This window comes from Schistocerca nitens, chromosome 4, assembly GCF_023898315.1.
Source record: "Schistocerca nitens isolate TAMUIC-IGC-003100 chromosome 4, iqSchNite1.1, whole genome shotgun sequence".
NCBI classification, from domain to species: domain Eukaryota; kingdom Metazoa; phylum Arthropoda; class Insecta; order Orthoptera; family Acrididae; genus Schistocerca; species Schistocerca nitens.
This window is the reverse complement of record NC_064617.1, coordinates 420,203,887-420,223,470: the sequence shown is the minus strand read 5'-3', so window position 1 is coordinate 420,223,470 and position 19,584 is coordinate 420,203,887. Positions and strand designations below refer to the sequence as shown.

Genomic DNA, 19,584 nt, shown 5'->3' with positions numbered 1-19,584 from the left:
TTTCAAAAAGCAGGATGGTTTTTTTCAGGAATCTAATACACCATACTATTCCCCACTCTTTTGGCTACAAAACCCTATTTTCCAAAATATTCTTCGTTCAGTGCGACGGCATTACACCACCTGGCTGGGAGAGTCTCTATGCCCATATGGTACTGCTCTACTGGTCGACGTCGGAGGCAATGTCTTACTGCATCAATAACAACCGCACCAACATCCACGTACCACTTTTCGCGGAGTGCATTCTTCATTGGGCCAAACAGATGGTCCGTCGTTGCTCTTTATGGTCTTCTGTTGGACGGCGAGGAATCCAGCGGGTACACACCTCTGAGTATCCCAACTGGTGGACGAGTGTGTCAGCAATACGGACAGAGACGTACAGTTGAGCAACGAGGTGTTCGATTGTGACCCCGAGTAAGTGTGTTCGCACGTTCCAACACTGCAGGAGTCACAGCTATGTACGACCGGCCGACATGCGTGAGATCGGACAGTTTAGCGCGATTTTGTTGTGATGACGACAGACGCCTCGCTCAATGACTCAGCGTGCTTTTGTCTACTGCCATGTCTCCGTAGACATTCTGATATGTTCTGGTTTCCGGCCAAAGGAAACTTAATGACAGCTCTCTGGTTGGAAAGCACCTCCATTAGAGACGTTACTAAGAAGGCTACGTGTAGCACCGCCACCTATTGGAACTTCATGGAATGATAGGGGCTGAAGTGGGAATATTCCACGATGTTCAGCAACAAATTCCACATTTTTTTCAGTCAAAATTGGTCGAGGAAAGAAGTGTTCCATTACTTACTGAGCGCTGCTTGTATCAAAACAATTTAAATTCAACTAATTCTATTTTACGTAACATTATAATAATTAACCTGACACACAGTTATCTATAGTGCAGAATCCACAGAACGTTTGTTTCTTCTCTACGTATCGTGTTATAAGAAAACAGACTAATATCATGAAACGCTGATGGTAGAGTGCAATTTGTAATCGCGGTTGTTCAAGAAGCATAAAACGTAAGGGTTCTAATTAAAATGGTGTTCTAGGACAGAAAGGTCTAAGGTAACATTTGTCATAATGATTATTAAATTTACTTGGCTCCAGTCAAAACTGTATTTTATTATAATTGTTATATCAATAAAAACAGAGGTCGTAGGCTGTCTAGTATGGCGTAATGTAACGCTTGGCACAGTGATTTATTTATGTTTATATGCCTCTAGACAAAATTGCATTTTACTATAATTTCTATGTGAATGTTCCGTATTTTTATGTACAAAAAGATTCGCTTAACCCTTTCTTTCAGATAGGGGCACAAAAACTAGAGGGCGTTAGCTATTCAGTATGACGTAATGTAACACTTGTTACAGTGATATTTTGAAATGTGTGCCGCCAGACAAAATGGCTGGCTCTGAGCACTATGGGACTCAACTGCTGAGGTCATTAGTCCCCTAGAACTTAGAACTAGTTAAACCTAACTAACCTAAGGACATCACAAACATCCATGCCCGAGGCAGGATTCGAACCTGCGACCGTAGCGGTCTTGCGGTTCCAGACTGCAGCGCCTTTAACCGCACGGCCACTTCGGCCGGCTCCGCCAGACAAAACTGTACTTTATTTTAATTACTATTCGAATTCCCCGTGTTTTTATGTACAACATTTTTTTGGCTTAATACATTATTTTACATAAGGGCAATAAACAGAGAGCGTTGGCTATGCAGTATGACGTAAACCGTGGTTATCTGTATAGATTTGTGAACAGCGACCTCGCCAGGACAAATGCTTGTACATAGCTGCGTTAGATTGGAATATGTATCGTTATAATCAGGTTCGGTCTACATGTTTACTTATAAAGGTATGTAATTGTCGAATTGTAATTATGTACAATTGTGACTTGGCGTTTGATTAATGTGCTGTTTCTATGATTATTGCATTATTTGTGTTTATAACACTGATAATAGCTGCACTGTCAGTTGAAATCTAGATTTGCATTGCAGTTAAAAAGTCAGATGACATTCGACTGATGCTGACTTACTTTCTGCCCTGGATTACACCACGGTCGTGTGGAAAAATCATTCCCATGGGATTAAAGATGATAAAATTTTGTTTTCATTTGGAACATATTTTACAGACAACAAAATCAGTTTCCTACAAAGACGCGGATGGCATATGAAAAGAAGTTTCGAATCAGTAATCACTTAGTTTGTTATCCGAAGACAATATATTGTTTCGTCGAAAACTTATACCTTCATACTTTGCACTTTGAGATAATTATTCTCGTAAAGAAAAGTTCGGAACATTTTCGCGAGCCGTTCTCAAGTACAAAGTATACTATAACGTTCAGTTGGCTCTTTCCTGAACACCGAAGGAGGACGATTTTTTACTATCGTGATTTCAGGGACCAGCCCTGGCGTCTCGTAAGCCTACCAGGCCTGGAAATAATATCTTGTCGGAGGATCGCTTTTGAATGCGAGCCACCGAAGTGCTTGGCTCAGCTATGCGCGATCCCTGCGGTTTGCTCAGGCGGGCACTGACCTCTGACGATGAGCTCCTCGAAGCTGCTGACCACCAGTCCTTTCCGGATGTTTCTCCAGCTGTCCCATATCTTGAAGGGCCTCTTGCCTCGTGCTTCCTGCAACAAAATCGACATACTGTATATCACTAGTTTCGTACTGAAATTGGGGCCGACTGTGCACTTTGATTTACAATTGATATGAAAAAAATGAAAAAGACAGAGTAGCAAAAAGAGAGAGGACAATACACAAGGGGAGGAAAGTACAGGGTGAGGAAATAGTGTGTGTGTGTGTGTGTGTGTGTGTGTGACAGAGAGAGAGAGAGAGAGAGAGAGAGAGAGAGAGAGATGGAGATCCTGAGGTTTAGACGAATGATAGATTGCAACGGAAAATTTTTCGACAAACGTTGCAGATATAGTACTGTAAGGAAGTGCAATTAAAAGCGTTCCTTGGTGAAGCCTTTATCAGGCAGGAGGCGGCGGTCTAATATGGTTTATTAAATAAAAATTTCTTTAAAGTAAAGAAACTTTAACTGCCTAGACTGCAGTTTTTCTATCACAACTAATGTACGATTATTGGTTTCGGTTGCTACCTGAAACCATCATCAGATCGTTCAAAATGTGATAAAACGGTGAATACGCATTGCAAAATATATTGTCTGTAGTCATGTAATAACATGCATTGTAAATACCAAGAAAATAGCAGTACGTAGTTTAAAAACATTACAAGACAGGTGGTAGATCGTAATCTCGTAGTATGGCGCCAATATAGGAAAATTTCCAGCTGTTAATTTTGACCTATCTCGTCAGGTTTGTGGGCTTGCAGCATTTTCATATTATTCTTCAACTTCTCCACATTTTATGAAGATGACAACTTCGTAGTCATGCAGGATCATTCTTTGGTAATCCAGGCTACGGAACAGCTGACAATTTTTGGAACCAGTGGATATACTGTTCACACGATAATACCTGCTATACTATTGCAAATATTGAACTTTTGATGCAGCTTTTAACCAAGCAACTGGACATTTCCCTGTGTTGTTGTCATCCTGCAACTGGACATTTTCCTATGTCATTGTCACCCTGCAAGATTAGGTAAAGATGGAAGTGCGATTCTTCACTTCCAATGAATCACTGAACGTGCACACTTATTTCGAGCATGAACAGAGAACGTAGTATTGGCATCACTGAGACAACGAGAAATAAATACGATTCCCTGTATTTCATTCCAAGAAAATTGGACATGGCTGACAGGTCCTTCTTTTTTTCGGTGTTTAATTTGACAATCGAAAGCGAGGAAAATTTCCTAGGATAAGATCATTGCAGTTTGAATCCATTCTTCAACACAATGAATTTAGTGTTCACGAGGATATGTATATGTATTATCGAAACAATACAGGCTTATTTAATTTCGTCTCATTTCGTATTTTATGATTCTTACCTCTATAGTGTTTAGTGCAGTAAGTGTCAGAAAATTATTCGAGAATAATGAATACTGTACCAGCTAATCGGTTTACTAAAAGGATACGATTGTAACATAAATTATTATTTGATAATTAACTGGCAATGTTATCGCGATGTAGGAGGTTTCTTTGTTGTATTTACATAAACTGGCAGAAAGAGAATTCCGTGACAAGTATGGTTTAACGTGAAAGTAAATGACGTATGGGCGAAGGCTATTATTGCAGCTTTAATGGTTCAGATAGCTCTGAGAACTATGGGACTTAACATCGGAGGTCAACAGTCCCCTAGAACTTAGAGCTACTTAAACCTAACTAACCTAAGGACATCACACTCATCCATGCCCGAGGCAGGATTCGAACCTGCGGTCACGCGGTTCCAGACTGAAGCGCCTAGAACCGATCGGCCACACCGGCCGGCGCAGCTTTAATCTCGCGAAGTATAAGTGAAGTGTGTTTTAAGAAGATTTATCCGAAATTACAACACTATACGGTCTACATGATGTAGATAGAAACTTGGGGTGAAATATAGCTTACAAACTAAAATTACATTGACGCCAGTTATAAGTCGCTGGTTCATGTGATTGCCGGTAAGTGTGTCCCAGGTGCAGCTAGATCGCTTGCTACTACTACCTATTCATCCGTAGATCACTTTTACAAGAATATTGGAGATGTTTTGTTATTACAATTTAAGGACAAAAAAAATGTAATTCGCATATACAGATATTTAGATAGTCACAGGTCTGGTTTGATAAGGATGGAACATGTAGTCGGCCGTGACCTCCTAGTGAGAACATTCACGGTATTTATCTGTAGTAATTTAGGGAAACCATGTAAACCTACATCAGAATAGCTGGATGAATACTGGAGCTTCCACCCTCCAAAGTACAAACCGAGTCTGTTTAAAACAGTCCAACACTACCTCATTCGATTTATTCCTACCGTATAATATTGTTTTACGAGGAAATTATTTGATAATGAAAAAAACTGGTGCTACACTGTTCAGTCATTTTTCTCTCCCAGTGGATGCATACAGTATAAACAAATTTCAAAATTAAAATTAAAACAGTGAGGAACGCAATAGAACATGGACAAAAATGGCAGTCGGTTTCGGTCAAATAGCACCCACTTTCAAACTACACTGAAATGTAAGTATAATATAGGTTTGAGGAAAATCCAGTAATTACAGTTGGTGTAAGGTGCCTAAAATACAATGATCAGTCAGAACATTATGACCACAGCGTCACCTGGTTAGGAATGACTGCTAGTTAGATGCACGTACGGTGCATGTAGTATCAGTGAGCGTGCTGTCCGTCTACAGAATGGGTAACGCGCGCACCGAATCTGAGTTTGACCGAGAGCTGATTGTGATGGCCCTGAGTCTCGGTACGAGCATTTCGGAAACATCACAACTTGACCGATGCTCGAGGAGTGCTGTGGTTGCACTTATTCAACATATGGCCACCCCAAGGAGAAAACCACGTCCAGACATCGAAGGGTTGGGCGGCCACCCATCATTACAGATGTCGGACGTCGTAGGCTGGGCCGACTGGTAAAACGGGACAAGTAGCGAACTGTGTCGGAACTAACATTAGAGTACAAGTGTGTCTGAACACTAACAATGGGACTCCGCAGCCGACGATCCATGCATGTTGTTGTTGTGCTCTTCAGTCCTGAGACTGGTTTGATGCAGCTCTCCATGCTAATCTATCCTGTGCAAGCCTCTTCATCTCCCAGTACCTACTGCAGCCTAAATCCTTCTGAATCTGCTTAGTGTATTCATCTCTTGGTCTCCCTCTACGATTTTCACCCTCCACGCTGCCCTCCAGTACTAAATTGGTGATCCTTTGATGCCTCAGAACATGTCCTACTAACCGATCCCTTCTTCTGGTCAAGTTGTGCCACAAACTTCTCTTCTCCCCAATCCTATTCAATACTTCCTCATTAGTTATGTGATCTACCCATCTAATCTTCAGCATTCTTCTGTAGCACCAAATTTCGAAAGCTTCTATTCTCTTCTTGTCCAAACTATTTATCGTCCATGTCTCACTTCCATACATGGCTACACTCCATACAAATACTTTCAGAAACGAATTCCTGGCATTTAAATCTATACTCGATGTTAACAAATTTCTCTTCTTCAGAAACGCTTTCCTTGCCATTGCCAGTCTACATTTTATATCCTCTCTACTTCGACCATCATCAGTTATTTTGCTCCCAAAATAGCAAAACTCCTTTACTACTTTAAGTGTCTCATTTCCTAATCTAATTCCCGCAACATGACCCGACTTAATTCGACTACATTCCATGAATATGCCAATGAAAACTCCGCAACATCGGCAACATGGGCACAGGGCCATTGTCACTGGACGTTGGCCCAGTTGCATGGTCTGTTGATTGAAATGGCTCTGAGCACTATGGGACTTAACATCTGAGGTCATCAGTCCCCTAGGCTTAGAACTACTTAAACCTAACTAACCTAAGCACATCACACACATCCATGCCCGAGGCAGGATTCGAACCTGCGACCGCAGCGGTCGCGCGGTTCCCAACTGAAGCGCCAGAACCGCTCGGCCACTCCGGCGGGCCCATGGTCTGATGAATCCCGATACATGCTTCACCGTGTTGATGAGAGGGCGCAAATTCGTTGTCTTCCAGGGGAACAGATCCTTGACACCTGTATTGCGGGACGAAGACGACCTGGCGGCAGCTCCAATATACCCGGTGGAACATTCTCTTGGGCATCCATGGGTGCAGTGGAGCTCATTCGCGGCCAATAAGTATCGTACACTGGTTGCAGGCCACGTACATCCCTTCATGATAATCATGTTTCCCGACAGCAGAAGCATTTTTCGACAAGATAATTCTCCAGGTCACAAGGCTAGGAGTGTGTGATGGAATGGTTCGAGGAACACAGTGGTGAGTTTCAATTGATGTGCTGCCACCCCCCCCCCTCCCCCTCCCTTCCTAATCGCCAGATCTGAACCCAGACTAACACATCTGGGATGTGACTGAACGTGGCGTCAGCGCTCATCGCCTCCCTCCGCGGAATCTACGGGAACTAAGTGACTTATATGTGCAAATGTGGTGCCAGCTCCCTCAGGCGACCAACCAAGGCCTCATTGCTTCCATGCCACGACGCGTCGCCCCTGTTATCCGTGCGAGAGGTGGACACGTCGATGTTCTGGTTGATCAGTGTATGACCAATATTAAAATAAATTATACCCATGATGGTCGCTGGTGGCAGTGAACGCAACAGGTATCGTGACGATGCACGAATGTCAACTGCTGATTAGGATGGAGGGGCTACAGGATAAGTACTGGATGCTCCACCGACAGCTTATCTCATTACTTCAATAACAGCTAATCGGGCGTTCAATACGTAAAAAGCGTTATTAAAATATTGTACAAAATTGTACAAGAGTTAATAAAAAAGTTATATGACATCACATAAATGGTTGCTATCTTTCTTTCATTTACTTGTGCCGTTTTTCCCTCGGATAAGCAGGGTCGGCATGGTTAATCGGATGTGGCAATGTTAGTTGAAGGGGTGGCCAGATGCCCTTCCTGCCGCCACCCCGTACCCACCCGCGAAGGAATTAGTGTACCCCAACTGTCTGCGAATAGTGTAATCCATGGACTAGTGCGAAAGTGTTCAGATGTCTGCGAGCCGTGTAACTGAGGCGGAACGTGGGAACAATCCCGGTATTCACCTAGGGGGATGTGGAAAACCGCCTAAAAACCACATCCGGGCTGGCTCGCACCCCGGCCCTCGTCGTTAATCCGCCGGGCGGATTCGATCCGGGGCCGGAGCGCCTACCCGAGTCCAGGAAGCAGCGCGTTAGCGCGCTCGGCTAACCTGGTGGGTGCATAAATAGTTGCTATATAAAGCAGTTAATCGAAATACATTTACCGACCGAGGTGGCGCAGCGGTAAGCACACTGGACTCACATTCGGGAGGACGACGGTTCAAACCCGCGCCCAGCCATCCTGATTTAGGTTTTCCGTGATTTCCCTAAATCTCTTCTCCGACCGCTGTGGCCGAGCGGTTCTAGGAGCTTCAGTCCGAAACCGCGCTGCTGCTACGGTCGCAGGTTCGAATCATGCCTCGGGCATGGATGTGTGTGATGTCCTTATCTTGGTTAGGTTTAAGTAGTTCTAAGTCTAGGTGACTGATGACCTCAGCTGTGAAGCCCCATCGTGCTTAGACCCATTTCAACCATTTTTAAATCGCTTCAGGCAAATTCTAGGACGGTGCTTTTGAAAGGGCACGGCCTACTTCCTTCCTCATCCTTCCCTAATCCGATGGGACCGATGACCTCGCTGTTTGGTTCCCTCCCCCAAATCAACCAACCATCAAAATACATTTAAATAAACACAGGAGGATGTACAGGAGAAGAATCAATTGTATTGGGTGTGAATACCTAGATTTCCCTTTATGAGCATTTGAAGGTAACTCGTAGAGCGTAATCACAACAAACACAGAGCTATGTGAAGCCGTAGGTTTCCATGGAGATGGCGTGAAGGTATCGAAATGCACCACCCAGGGCTGGCGGAAGACCATGTCAGAGATGCGACAACAGTTGGCGGCCATAGTGTCAAGGAACTGTTCCTCTGGATGACGACTGCTTTGCGCCCTCCCATCGGCATGATGAAGAAGGTGTCGGGATCCATCAGACCGTCCAACGCTCTGCCACTGCGACAACGTCCTGTGGTGGCGGTCACGTGCCCATTTCAGTCGGAGTTGCCGATGTCGTGCAGACAACAGAAACTGTTGATGTACAAAAGACCTCTGAAGAACGCTATGAAGTAACTATCATGGTGACTGGGGACAGAAGAGTATAATATTAGGTATGAAGCAGTATATTACGTAGAAATTAGAAATGCTATGATGGCTGGAGACAGAAGTGGTTGTAATATTAGGTATAAGCAGTATATTACGTGGAAATTAGCAGTGTAGATCGGTAGATTGCCGTAAAAGCACCAGGGAGACGTAAAAATAGCCGAAATGTCACAAGTACTAAAATAACAGGTCCAAATATTAAAATAATACGAAGTGTCATTTACGTCTTCCGTCAGCATTGGATGGTGCAAACCATTACCATCACCTCATCTCCGTAGAAACCAACGGCGTCTCATAGCTCTATCTTTGCTATAATTATGTTCTCCGAGTTCTTCAAATGCCCATAGAGGACAATCTACGTACTCATAGCCTATTACAATTAATTACCGTCCTGTACATTCGTCTGTATTTATTTAAATGTATTTCAACTAACTGCTTTATATAGCAACTATTTATGTGATATTATAAAACATTTTTGTTGATGTCTGTACAATTATTCTGTGTGTACATTATTTCAATAACGCTTTTTATGTACTGTGTGCACGGCTGGCTGTTATTGACGGAATGCCATAAGTGGTGGGCGGAGTGTCCAGTATTTAACCCATAGCCCCTCTACGCTGATCAGCAGTTGTCGTTCGTGCATTCACGATACCTGTCCCGTTCACCACCACCACATGCCATCATCGGTATAACTTACTTAATTTTTAATCAAAAAAATGGTTCAAATGGCTCTGAGCACTATGGGACTTAACATCTTAGGTCATCAGTCCCCTAGAACTTAGAACTACTTAAACCTAACCAACCTAAGGACATCACACACATCCATGCCCGAGGCAGGATTCGAACCTGCGACCGTAGCGATCGCGCGGCCCCAGACTGTAGCGCCTAGAACGGCTCGCCCACCCAGCCGGCTAAATTTTAATCAAATTTGATCTACCTTACATCAACTGTTATTCCTTTAATCTATACTGCACTTACATTTCAGTGCTTATGGTCTGAAGGTGGTCGCTATTTGACCGCAACATGTTGCCATTTTTAATAAATGTTCTACTGAGATCTAGAATGTTTTAATTTTAATTTTAAAATATTCAGTTAAGATCACTGTTTTCTTCTGCACGAAAATACTTTCAAAAATATACACACATTGTTACTTAACAATGCACACATTATCAGCTGATGTCACAACCAAAGCGATGTTGCCCGCTTTCCAATTTACGCACAGCGACTTCTTATTTTCTAGGCTCAAAAACTGAGTCAGCTTTCTTCTCTAACGAGTGAGATGTTGAGCCTATAAAGGGGACATTGTGTTAGTACTATACATTTCCTAGCGTTGGGAACAATGTCTTTCAGAAAATAAAAAGAAGGAAAAAAAAACATAATTGAAAGTGTTATGTGAAATGATTACAGAAGAATGCTGAAGATTAGATGGGTAGATCACATAACTAATGGGGAAGTATTGAATAGGACTGGGGAGAAGAGAAGTTTGTGGCACAACTTGACTAGAAGGGATCGGTTGGTTGGACATGTTCTGAGGCATCAAGGGATCACCAGTTTAGTATTGGAGGGCAGCGTGGAGGGTAAATATCATAGAGGGAGACCAAGAGATGAATACACTAAGGAGATTCTGAAGGATGTAGGTTGCAGTAGGCACTGGGAGATGAAGAAGCTTGCACACGATAGAGTAGCATGCAGAGTTGCAGCAAACCAGTCTCAGGACTGAAGACCACAACAACAACAACAACAACAACAACAACAACATGTGAAATGATGTGTTTTATTATTATTATTGTTATTTATCTGTTTATGTGCTCGTTCATAGTGCAATTGCGAGAAAATGCAGAAAATTTAATTTTTGAATAGGATTCAGGTACAACGCACTGGAACGTAGATGAATTACCTCAACGATGGATCGGCAGTGAGGCGCGTACGGTTCTGTCATTACACCAAGTCGCCTGTCACAGTCCGGTTTGAGGTTAGGATCTGTAAGAGGTGACAGCTGTGTGTCTCACCTTCCAACTTGCGGCGAACTGGGATGCCGCAAAGAACCAGCAGTGAATGCTGTAGCTTCAGACATGCTCGAACTAGTATAAGCGCCTGGATGCTTGTCGTGAAGGGAACATTGGGCACTAGTGAATGGTAAATGAATGTTTTGATCCTAAACGTAACTCTAAGAAAAACCTAAGCTTGTATGTGCTTGTTTGTAGAAGACAGGTCCTTGTAAAACCTGACGGTCATTATGGAATAAAAAACTCTTATACTAAATGCGTAACTAAAAATTCACTTAAAGTTTCTCGTTCAGTGAAGACTCACGCAGAGACGTGCATTCTTTCTTAAATTGAACTGACTTTTAGTGCGTCTGTGAGATAAATGAACATTCTCTCTAGGCGAAGTACGAACGTTTGAACAGACATCCCACACCATGTGTTGCTTGTGCACGCACACAAAGAAGCTTTATTGGGCGAATGATGTACACAGGGTGTTAAACAATATAAAGTTTCAATAAGGTGCGAGGTAGTAGTATGGATCAAAACAAGGAAAAACTGTACAGTAAACATGGGCTCCAAAATGCATACCTAAAAAGCTGTGAGCACGTCTTCACCTTCGCTACTGTGAAACACATATCTTCTGCTGTAAGCTCTTTGCTATCAGGAGACGAACTGGTCAACGTGCTGGACCTCCCAGAGCAATCCGTTAAATGTGTGTGCATGAGGTGTTATCGAACATCACGGAGAAAATGGACTAGTGCTCCATCATTCATGAACCACACCTGCAACAGTTGTTGGAATGGTGCATCCTCTAGCAGGACAGGCAACTCGTTTGATAGGAATGTAAGGCTCAATTAGTCTGGATATTTTTCAATATGCAGGGGATGGCTTCGACTGTAGCTTCCTTTTGCCAGGACATAACAGAAGGTCATGTCCGTCATTTCCCGTGTGGAATAATAGGCTTCCATTATGCTCGTAAACGCCAAGATAAAACTACAATGTAAAAACACTTTACAAACTTATCAAACCTAAGCTAGTTCCATTGCAACTAACGTACGTGCCGCACTTACCCATACCTGTGAACATGATTTACAGTAACAATTTAAATAGTTGTTTACTGCACGCTGAATCTATGAGCAATAAAAGCGGAATCTGTCTTTATTTGTTCACTATATTCCATGGGTCGTTCAAAATAGCAAAGAGATTGCAGTACAAGCAAGGTGTTTCATAGCGGCAAAAATGACGAAGTACTTACATCTCTTGAGGTATGAATTTAAAGCCCATGTTTATTGGACCATTGTCTTATTTTAGTCTATACTACCACCTTTCAAAATATCAAATACTTTTTGTTAACACCGTGTATGCAATGTATATAATAAATATGGAAGATAAAGATATGAAATAACAAATTATTGTGCTGTATAGAATGTCTAACAGCAGGTTTACCTAATATTAATTTTAGCTCCGCACTAATTCATCGTCCACAAAGCAGCACCGCAATCAATCAAGCCACTTACGTCGTCATCAACATCATCATCACTGTCATTCTCATCTTCAGCTAATGAATAAAGATCTTCTCGAGACTTTTCCGAGGATTACGGTGCTCGGACGTAAGCATCCATGCTGGCCCTCAGTGTTTTCTGCCGTCTGACCTCATCCTATTAGTTCATCACATCCGTCATACTTATCTCTCGCAATTCAGCAAAGAACTTCGTTGGTCCGTATAACATCTGTTCGCCCGCCAACATGACCTTTTCCATATCATTTTCAATGTATTCACAATTACTTGTTTCTCCCCAGTCTGTTCCCTGATCGAGTCGTTTGTCCTTCAGTCTCTCCTAGCAACTCCCGAAATGCATCTCTCCACTGCTGGCTGAGGAATCCAATTTTTTAAACAATTTATGCATTGAAAGTAAATATCTGTCTGCATTATGTCAAAGCTGATAAAACACTGACTGTAAACTTGCCATTTCAGACAAGTTAAAATCTTCACTTTCCAAACTCAATTTAATTTACCAGGTACATAGCAGGTTATTATTACTGTTGTGTTTAGTTCCTTTGTTGCTGATCCATTTCCAAATCCATCAAGTAGCTCTAGAACTTTTGTCTTAACAAACTGAGTCCTTGAGCCCAGCATGCGTTCCAACGCTTCTCTTTATTTCTAAGTAGGTACACAATAAAAGAAAGAAATGTTTTTTCTGCATTACATTACACTTTAAAAAGTCTGCTCAAGCGCATTGGAATATACAGTATTTTTGGTCTTTCCGACTTCTGGAAAAATGAATAAATTTTTCCCACTCGTGAGCAAGCAACATACAATTGACCATGTGAAAAAACACGGATTTTCCACATTTAATTGACATATTCCAAGTTTTTTGCCCGCAACTTCCTTCGCCTATGCGTATGTCATACACACACACACACACACACACACAAACAAACACATTTGTACAAATATTTCATCCGTATCTCTAGCGAATTTCGACCTGCAGTTTCATCTGATTTCTGAGGATATTTGTAATTGTGCCAGTAACTGATTGTCGTTTTGAGAAAAATGATTGTCAATGTCATCTGAATCTCCGCTGTTGACTCTAGAGAGAACACTGAAAGTATCTATGGTATTGAGCCGTGTGGCGTGATCTTAGGCTCCGAAACACGATGGCGAAATGTGATTGATACTTTGAACAAGCCAAATATGACAGGTGGAGCGTCTCACTTTTAAAGTATTACAGTCAATTTATGCAGGAAGAAAATACAAAAATTTTTATATAAATAATGGGTCAGGTGTACACCAAATTTGGTCGGAATTGTTCGAGGCATTCCTGAGTTATGCTTTCACGTCACCCTTTTCCATCACAGGATTTCTAACCCTTTCTTGCTGTCACAGTGGATTTTTGCAGATAGCAAGTGATATTTTCGGAGAAGTTCCTTCAAAAGTTAAAGAGATACTGCTGATACGTCAGTGCCTTTGACCCCTCTCCCCTCTCCCCCCTCCCCCCCCCCCCCCGCTACCTTCAATTCTAGAGGAGAAACGTCATTGTGACTGTCACCGATAAATCTAGCGAGCGAGAAAACCATCGATATGATACTATATCGGTCGTTATAAAATATTTTTACATGTTGCGTTTCTCACCCCTAGGGGTGGTTGGAGTATCACTCCCACCACTCTTTTTTGCAAATAATATTCGCATAACGAGTCATGTATGTACAGAATCCGACTGAAAGTGCACCAGATGTTTCTGAGTCAACCTTCATATCACCGCCTTTTTACGCCCCTCCCTGTGGGTGTGACGTGCTTGTTAAACTCCACAGAAACCTTCGCAGGCATTCGCCAAGCAACTCAATAAAATTTCATTTCAGTCGAATGAATAGCATAGGAATGTATAAAAAACGAGGAAACACTCATTTTTATATATTATATTTGTAATATTTTGTTTTAATTGTACTTTCTTACTTAGGATATACTCAGTTTGATCGTTTTTCGGCTTTTTTCTTTTATATGTCAAAAGTACAACCCGGTTTCACAGCTTGGGACCAAGTCGACATCAACATAATTATCTTCTATTGATGAAAGTATCTTAAAACATGATCCAGCAACAGTTTATAATATTTTACTAAAACGCGAAGCCACAAAAAAGTCACAAACCAAAGAGTATTTACCGTAATTAATATCCCTGCAAGAAACTGGTTCGTTCACAGTAGCTTGTCAGTCGTTACTCAGTAGCTCCCGTGGTCGTTAGCGTGACTGCCCAGTCCTTCCTACTGAGGTTGTTTTTTCTTTTTACGACAAGGCCGTTGCTAGCCGGCCCTCAGGAGAGACAATGCGCATGCGTGTTCGCGTAAGTATAAGCGAGTGCAGAGCACAGAAGTGGCTCGCGCCGGCCAGCAGTCGTGGGCCAGAAGTGCAGTGAAGTGGCGGTCGTATATTTAGTACATGTTACACACACCGAGTCTGTTGTTGCGTCACGATCCACAACTGACGGAGAACATCCGGATGCGTATCTTTTGCAGTGGCGACGTCTGCTTGAGCAAACCAACTCCAGGTATGTCCTACATATGTTTGGCGTCACAGCTTTCACACACAAACTCGCGTTTCCTCGTGCCAATATCCGCTGCAGTGAATTACCCCCGATGACAACGAAGAAGCATCAAGACACGTTCATCATTGACACATGTCAGTAGGAAGACCAGCAAACTTCACGCGTAGACCTGTTGTTATGCATCATTAATATCTGATCATTGATAAGTGATTCATTCGTTTCCAAAGCTCTACATTTTTCCAAAGTATTACATTGTGCAAATATGATTTATAATTGAATAGAACGGTAAACTCGCCAAGTTTGCATTTCGCATCCTACCAATGTTCTACATCTACATCTATATTTATACTCTTCAAGCCACTCAACGGTGTGTGGCGGAGGGCACTTCACGTGCCACTGTCATTACCTCCCTTTCCTGTTCCAGTCGCGTATGGTTCGCGGAAAGAACGACTGCCAGAAAGTCTCCGTGCGCGCTCGAATCTCTCCAATTTTACATTCGTGATCTCCTCGGGAGTTATAAGTAGGGGGAAGCAATATATTCGATACCTCATCCAGAAACGCACCCTCTCGAATCCTGGACAGCAAGCTACACCGCGATGCAGAGCGCCTCTCTTGCAGAGTCTGCCACTTGAGTTTGCTAAACATCTCTGTAACGCTATCACGCTTACCAAATAACCCTGTGACGAAACGCGCCGCTCTTCTTTGCATCTTCTCTATCTCCTGCGTCAACCCGACCTGGTATGGATCCCACACTGATGAGCAGCACTCAAGTATAGGTTGAAGGAGTGTTTTGTAAGCCACCTCCTTTGTTGATGGACTACATTTTCTAAGGACTCTACCAATGAATCTCAATCTGGCACCCGCCTTACCAACAATTAATTTTATATGATCTTTCCACTTCAAATCGTTCCGTACGCATACTCACAGATATTTTACAGAAGTAACTGCTACCAGTGTCTGTTACGCTATCATATAATCATACAATAAAGGATCCTTCTTTCTATGTATTCGCAATACATTACATTTGTCTATGTTATCTATGAGTGTCCCCTACGTTCGCAGGAGTGACATACACGTAGGAGTGAAATTCGTTCCATACCTTCTGTAGAAACATCCCGTCAGTGGTCATCAGAACAGCTTTGATGCCTTATCTGAGATATTCCAGTGTTCTTGGCGGCGGGGTACATGAACACAGTCCTTAATGCACTTTCAAAGTAAAGAAGTCAAAAAAGATGTTAGGTCAAGAGACCTGCGGGTGAGGGGGGGGCCGGAAGGAAGCAAATCCACATCAACTTCACCACTACTACCAATCAAAAGATGCGGAAGTTCTTTCTTTAGATAGCAATGAACATCGATGCCCCAATTCGGAGGAGTGAACTGTCTCTTTGGAATATAAAATTCTCGGAATCAGCAATCAGTTGTGGCAACAGCTTCGACTGCAACATAATTATCTTCTTATAGAAGAATAACGACTCACACAGCTTCGTCTGTACACTGCACGGAAAACAGTAACCTTCGGCGAATCTCGTTCATGAGCCACAGTTTCATAAGTACATATTTTCAATGCCTTACACTCTTACATTGTGGTGATTAACCGTTCCAAATAAACAAAAGGTTGTTTCGTCTCTGAATATCAACTTGGAGGCGAAACGTTCTTCCTCAAGTGCTTCCTGCATTGTGAGGCAAAAATTGGAGGCGCCGGGCATAATCTTCAATTTTTAATTGTTGCACGAGTTGCCGATGGTATGGTTTGAAATGTAACTGCCGTCGCAAAATCTTCAACATTGTCTGCTGCAGTACTCCAAGTTCGTGGCTTGCGTGGACCGTTGATTATTTTTGGACTGCGTACGAAGCTTTCCCTCGCCATCTCCACGGTTACACCTGACACACTTACGCGACAGGTGCTTTTGTGTTTATAGGGAAAAGCAGTGTCCCTATTATTGTCGATATCAACGCACATTTCTGCGTTTACATGGCGATTCTTTTCCATAATTCGTTCTGAATGCACGCTGCGCTGCGCTGTTATAACGAATAAACATCTCGCATATTCCAACACACAAAAACTCTCTCCTTGCTTTGTCGCAATTTCGTCAAGACACTGCACTCGTAATGCAATGAAATCTCCGTGAGAATACTGTTCTATTAGAAAACGAATGAATCTTTTGTCGTAGTACTGAATTATACATTCCAATACGACGGTGTGATCATCTCCTTTGCAATCTTCTCAACATCTTACACAGGCTACGCATACTGCATTATGGAAACACAGTCATTACACTGTAATTTTTTTATTATTTATTTCGGCCCCAGGATACGTAAGTAGCATCACTACCATTTCTGCTTATTACCATGGAGTCATAAGATGATTTAAATACGTCATATAGCCGGCCAGTGTGGCCGAACGGTTCGTCAAGGACTGAACATTGGCCAGACAGGGACGGTTTGTAGGAATTAGCAAAACTACTTTCAGGTACAAATCCGGCCTCCGCCTTAACGCAAGCGGTACGAGTTCACGTTCCTGACCTTCTTTCTTGCGTCTTTCGCTATGAGACACGCTTTAATCATTAAAAATATGTACTTCACATGTCTTCTCTATCAGTGTTTCTGGAACATTTTATTCGATTCACCTCTTCATTTAACTGCGAAGTACGGGAACGTCTTTGACACTATAAGGAGCGAGTATGCAGCCAACGACCTGACACTGAAATGACACTGATATCAACGAACATTTATTAAAAGGCTGGTGTACGTTGCACAGTTACATAAGTCCAGTGTCAACTTTATCTACGTGACTGTAGTGTTTATACGACTTTTTAAAGCACTCGTCTAGAGCGTATTTAGGCTCTGAGGGCATTCTCGGTTCCTTTTGGCTGATAGCTGACTTGGTGAAGACAAGTAGCATCGCACTGTGGGTGCAGCCTAAACTCACTATTGTAGCAGAGTGGAAGGTCTAAGCCAGACGCTAAGACGATGTTGCGACGCTATCGTATGCAAGTTTCTCGACTTCCGCTACGAGAAGGGAGACGAATTGCCTGCCGAAATCGAATGTTCCCAGAGAATGATCGTCCCTTCAGATCGGAAATACAGAAGGCTGATATCATATTAGTAAACTGCAGCAGCGTCCGTGGTAAGGTCCCGGAATTAGTATCGCTTATTGAAGTTGTAACGCTCAGACAGTATTGGGATATGGATAGCAACGAAATCCTAAATTCAGATGGAATATTTATCGTACTGATAGTTTAGACGCCAATGGTGACGTCATATTTATTGTCAAACTATTAGATAATATCTAGCGAGGTTATCATTTGATTCCGAATGTGAATTAATCTGGGTGAAGATAAGCATCGAAGTTGGGTCAAAAATGGTGCAAATGATTCAAATGGCTCTGAGCACTATGGGACTTAACTTCTGAGGTCATCAGTCCCCTAAAACTTAGAACTACTTAAACCTAACTAACCTAAGGACAGCACACACATCCATGCCCGAGGCAGGATTCGAACCTGCGACCGTAGCGGTCGCGCGGTTCCAGACTGTAGCGCCTAGAACCGCTCGGCCATCAAAAATGGTAATGGGATGCTTTGATAACCTACCTGCGTCAGGATCTGTAGTGGTAGAGCGCTTAGATGGAACTTGCAGAATATCGTTAATAAATTTCCTGATCATGCTGTTGTAAGGTGGGGTGGGAGGGGGGTGGGGGGGGGGGGGAAGTTGACTTCAACTTCCCAGGTATAGAGTGGGAGAGTCATGTTGTCAAAACTGGTTCCATAGACAGGGATCCGTGTGGCATTATTCTCGATGTCTCGTACGAAAATTATTTGTAACAAACAGAGAACCAACTCGAGAAATTAAGACCTTACACCTCATAGCGACAAACAGATCTAAACTTGTCGAATCAGTTAACTTAGAGAGGGTATCAGTGACCATAAGGGTGTATTAGTATCTATGACTACGGGTATTAGAAGGAAGGACAATATTTTTGTTTAGAAATAGTGACATGATACAGATTGCAGAGTATCTGCGTAATCGACGTCAAACATTCAGTGCTGGGAACAAAGATATGGGGGCACAAATGGAAAAAATTCAAAAGCATCGTTCATTATGCCTTAGAAAAGTATGTTCCAACCAATATTTTAAGGGATGGGAAGACCTACGTGGTTTAATAGTAGCGTTGAAAGTGCTTCGTAAAAATAAAGAGAGCTTCATCATAGATTCGAGAGAAATCAAAACTTGACTGATAAACAAAAGTTGAACGAAGCGAAAATGAGCATGAGGAGTAAAGACAGCAATGAGAGAGGCATTCAATGACTTTCAAAGTAAGATGCTGTCAACCGATCTGACTAAAAGTCTTAATAGGTTTTGGTATTACGTAAAATCACTAAGAGGGTCGAAATCATCTATTCAGTCACTCAGTGATCATAAAAGCATCGAAACGCAAAATCACAGACAGAAGACGGAAATACTGAATTCGGTCTTCCGAAACTGTTTCACCGCGAAGGACCATAATACGGTGCCGCATTTCAATCACTGCACAATTCTAAATGACAGTTATTGATATAACTGATCGCAGAAGAGAAAAACAATTACAGTCGCTCTGTAATGGAAAGGCATCAGGACCAGATGTAAATAGGAAATGTCGTGTGACTAGGGCCTCCCGTCGGGTAGACCGTTCTCCGGGTGCAAGTTTTTCGATTTGATGCCACTTCGGCGACTTGCGCGTCGATGGGGATGAAATGATGATTAGGACAACAC

At 42.5% G+C, this 19,584-nt stretch overlaps 1 protein-coding gene across 2 annotated transcripts in view; it reads right to left on the bottom strand.

The window, feature by feature from the left end:
- Nucleotides 1–19,584, bottom strand: part of LOC126253231 (uncharacterized) — a 650,259-nt gene that overhangs the window by 334,888 nt on the left and 295,787 nt on the right. The window contains exon 2 of one of the 2 annotated variants that reach the window (XM_049954420.1): nucleotides 2,531–2,646. In XM_049954420.1, the coding sequence (XP_049810377.1) occupies nucleotides 2,531–2,645 (115 nt within the window). In that variant the 5' untranslated portion in view covers nucleotide 2,646. The remainder of the gene's footprint in view (nucleotides 1–2,530; nucleotides 2,647–19,584) is intronic. The other variant, XM_049954421.1, reaches the window with a different exon arrangement.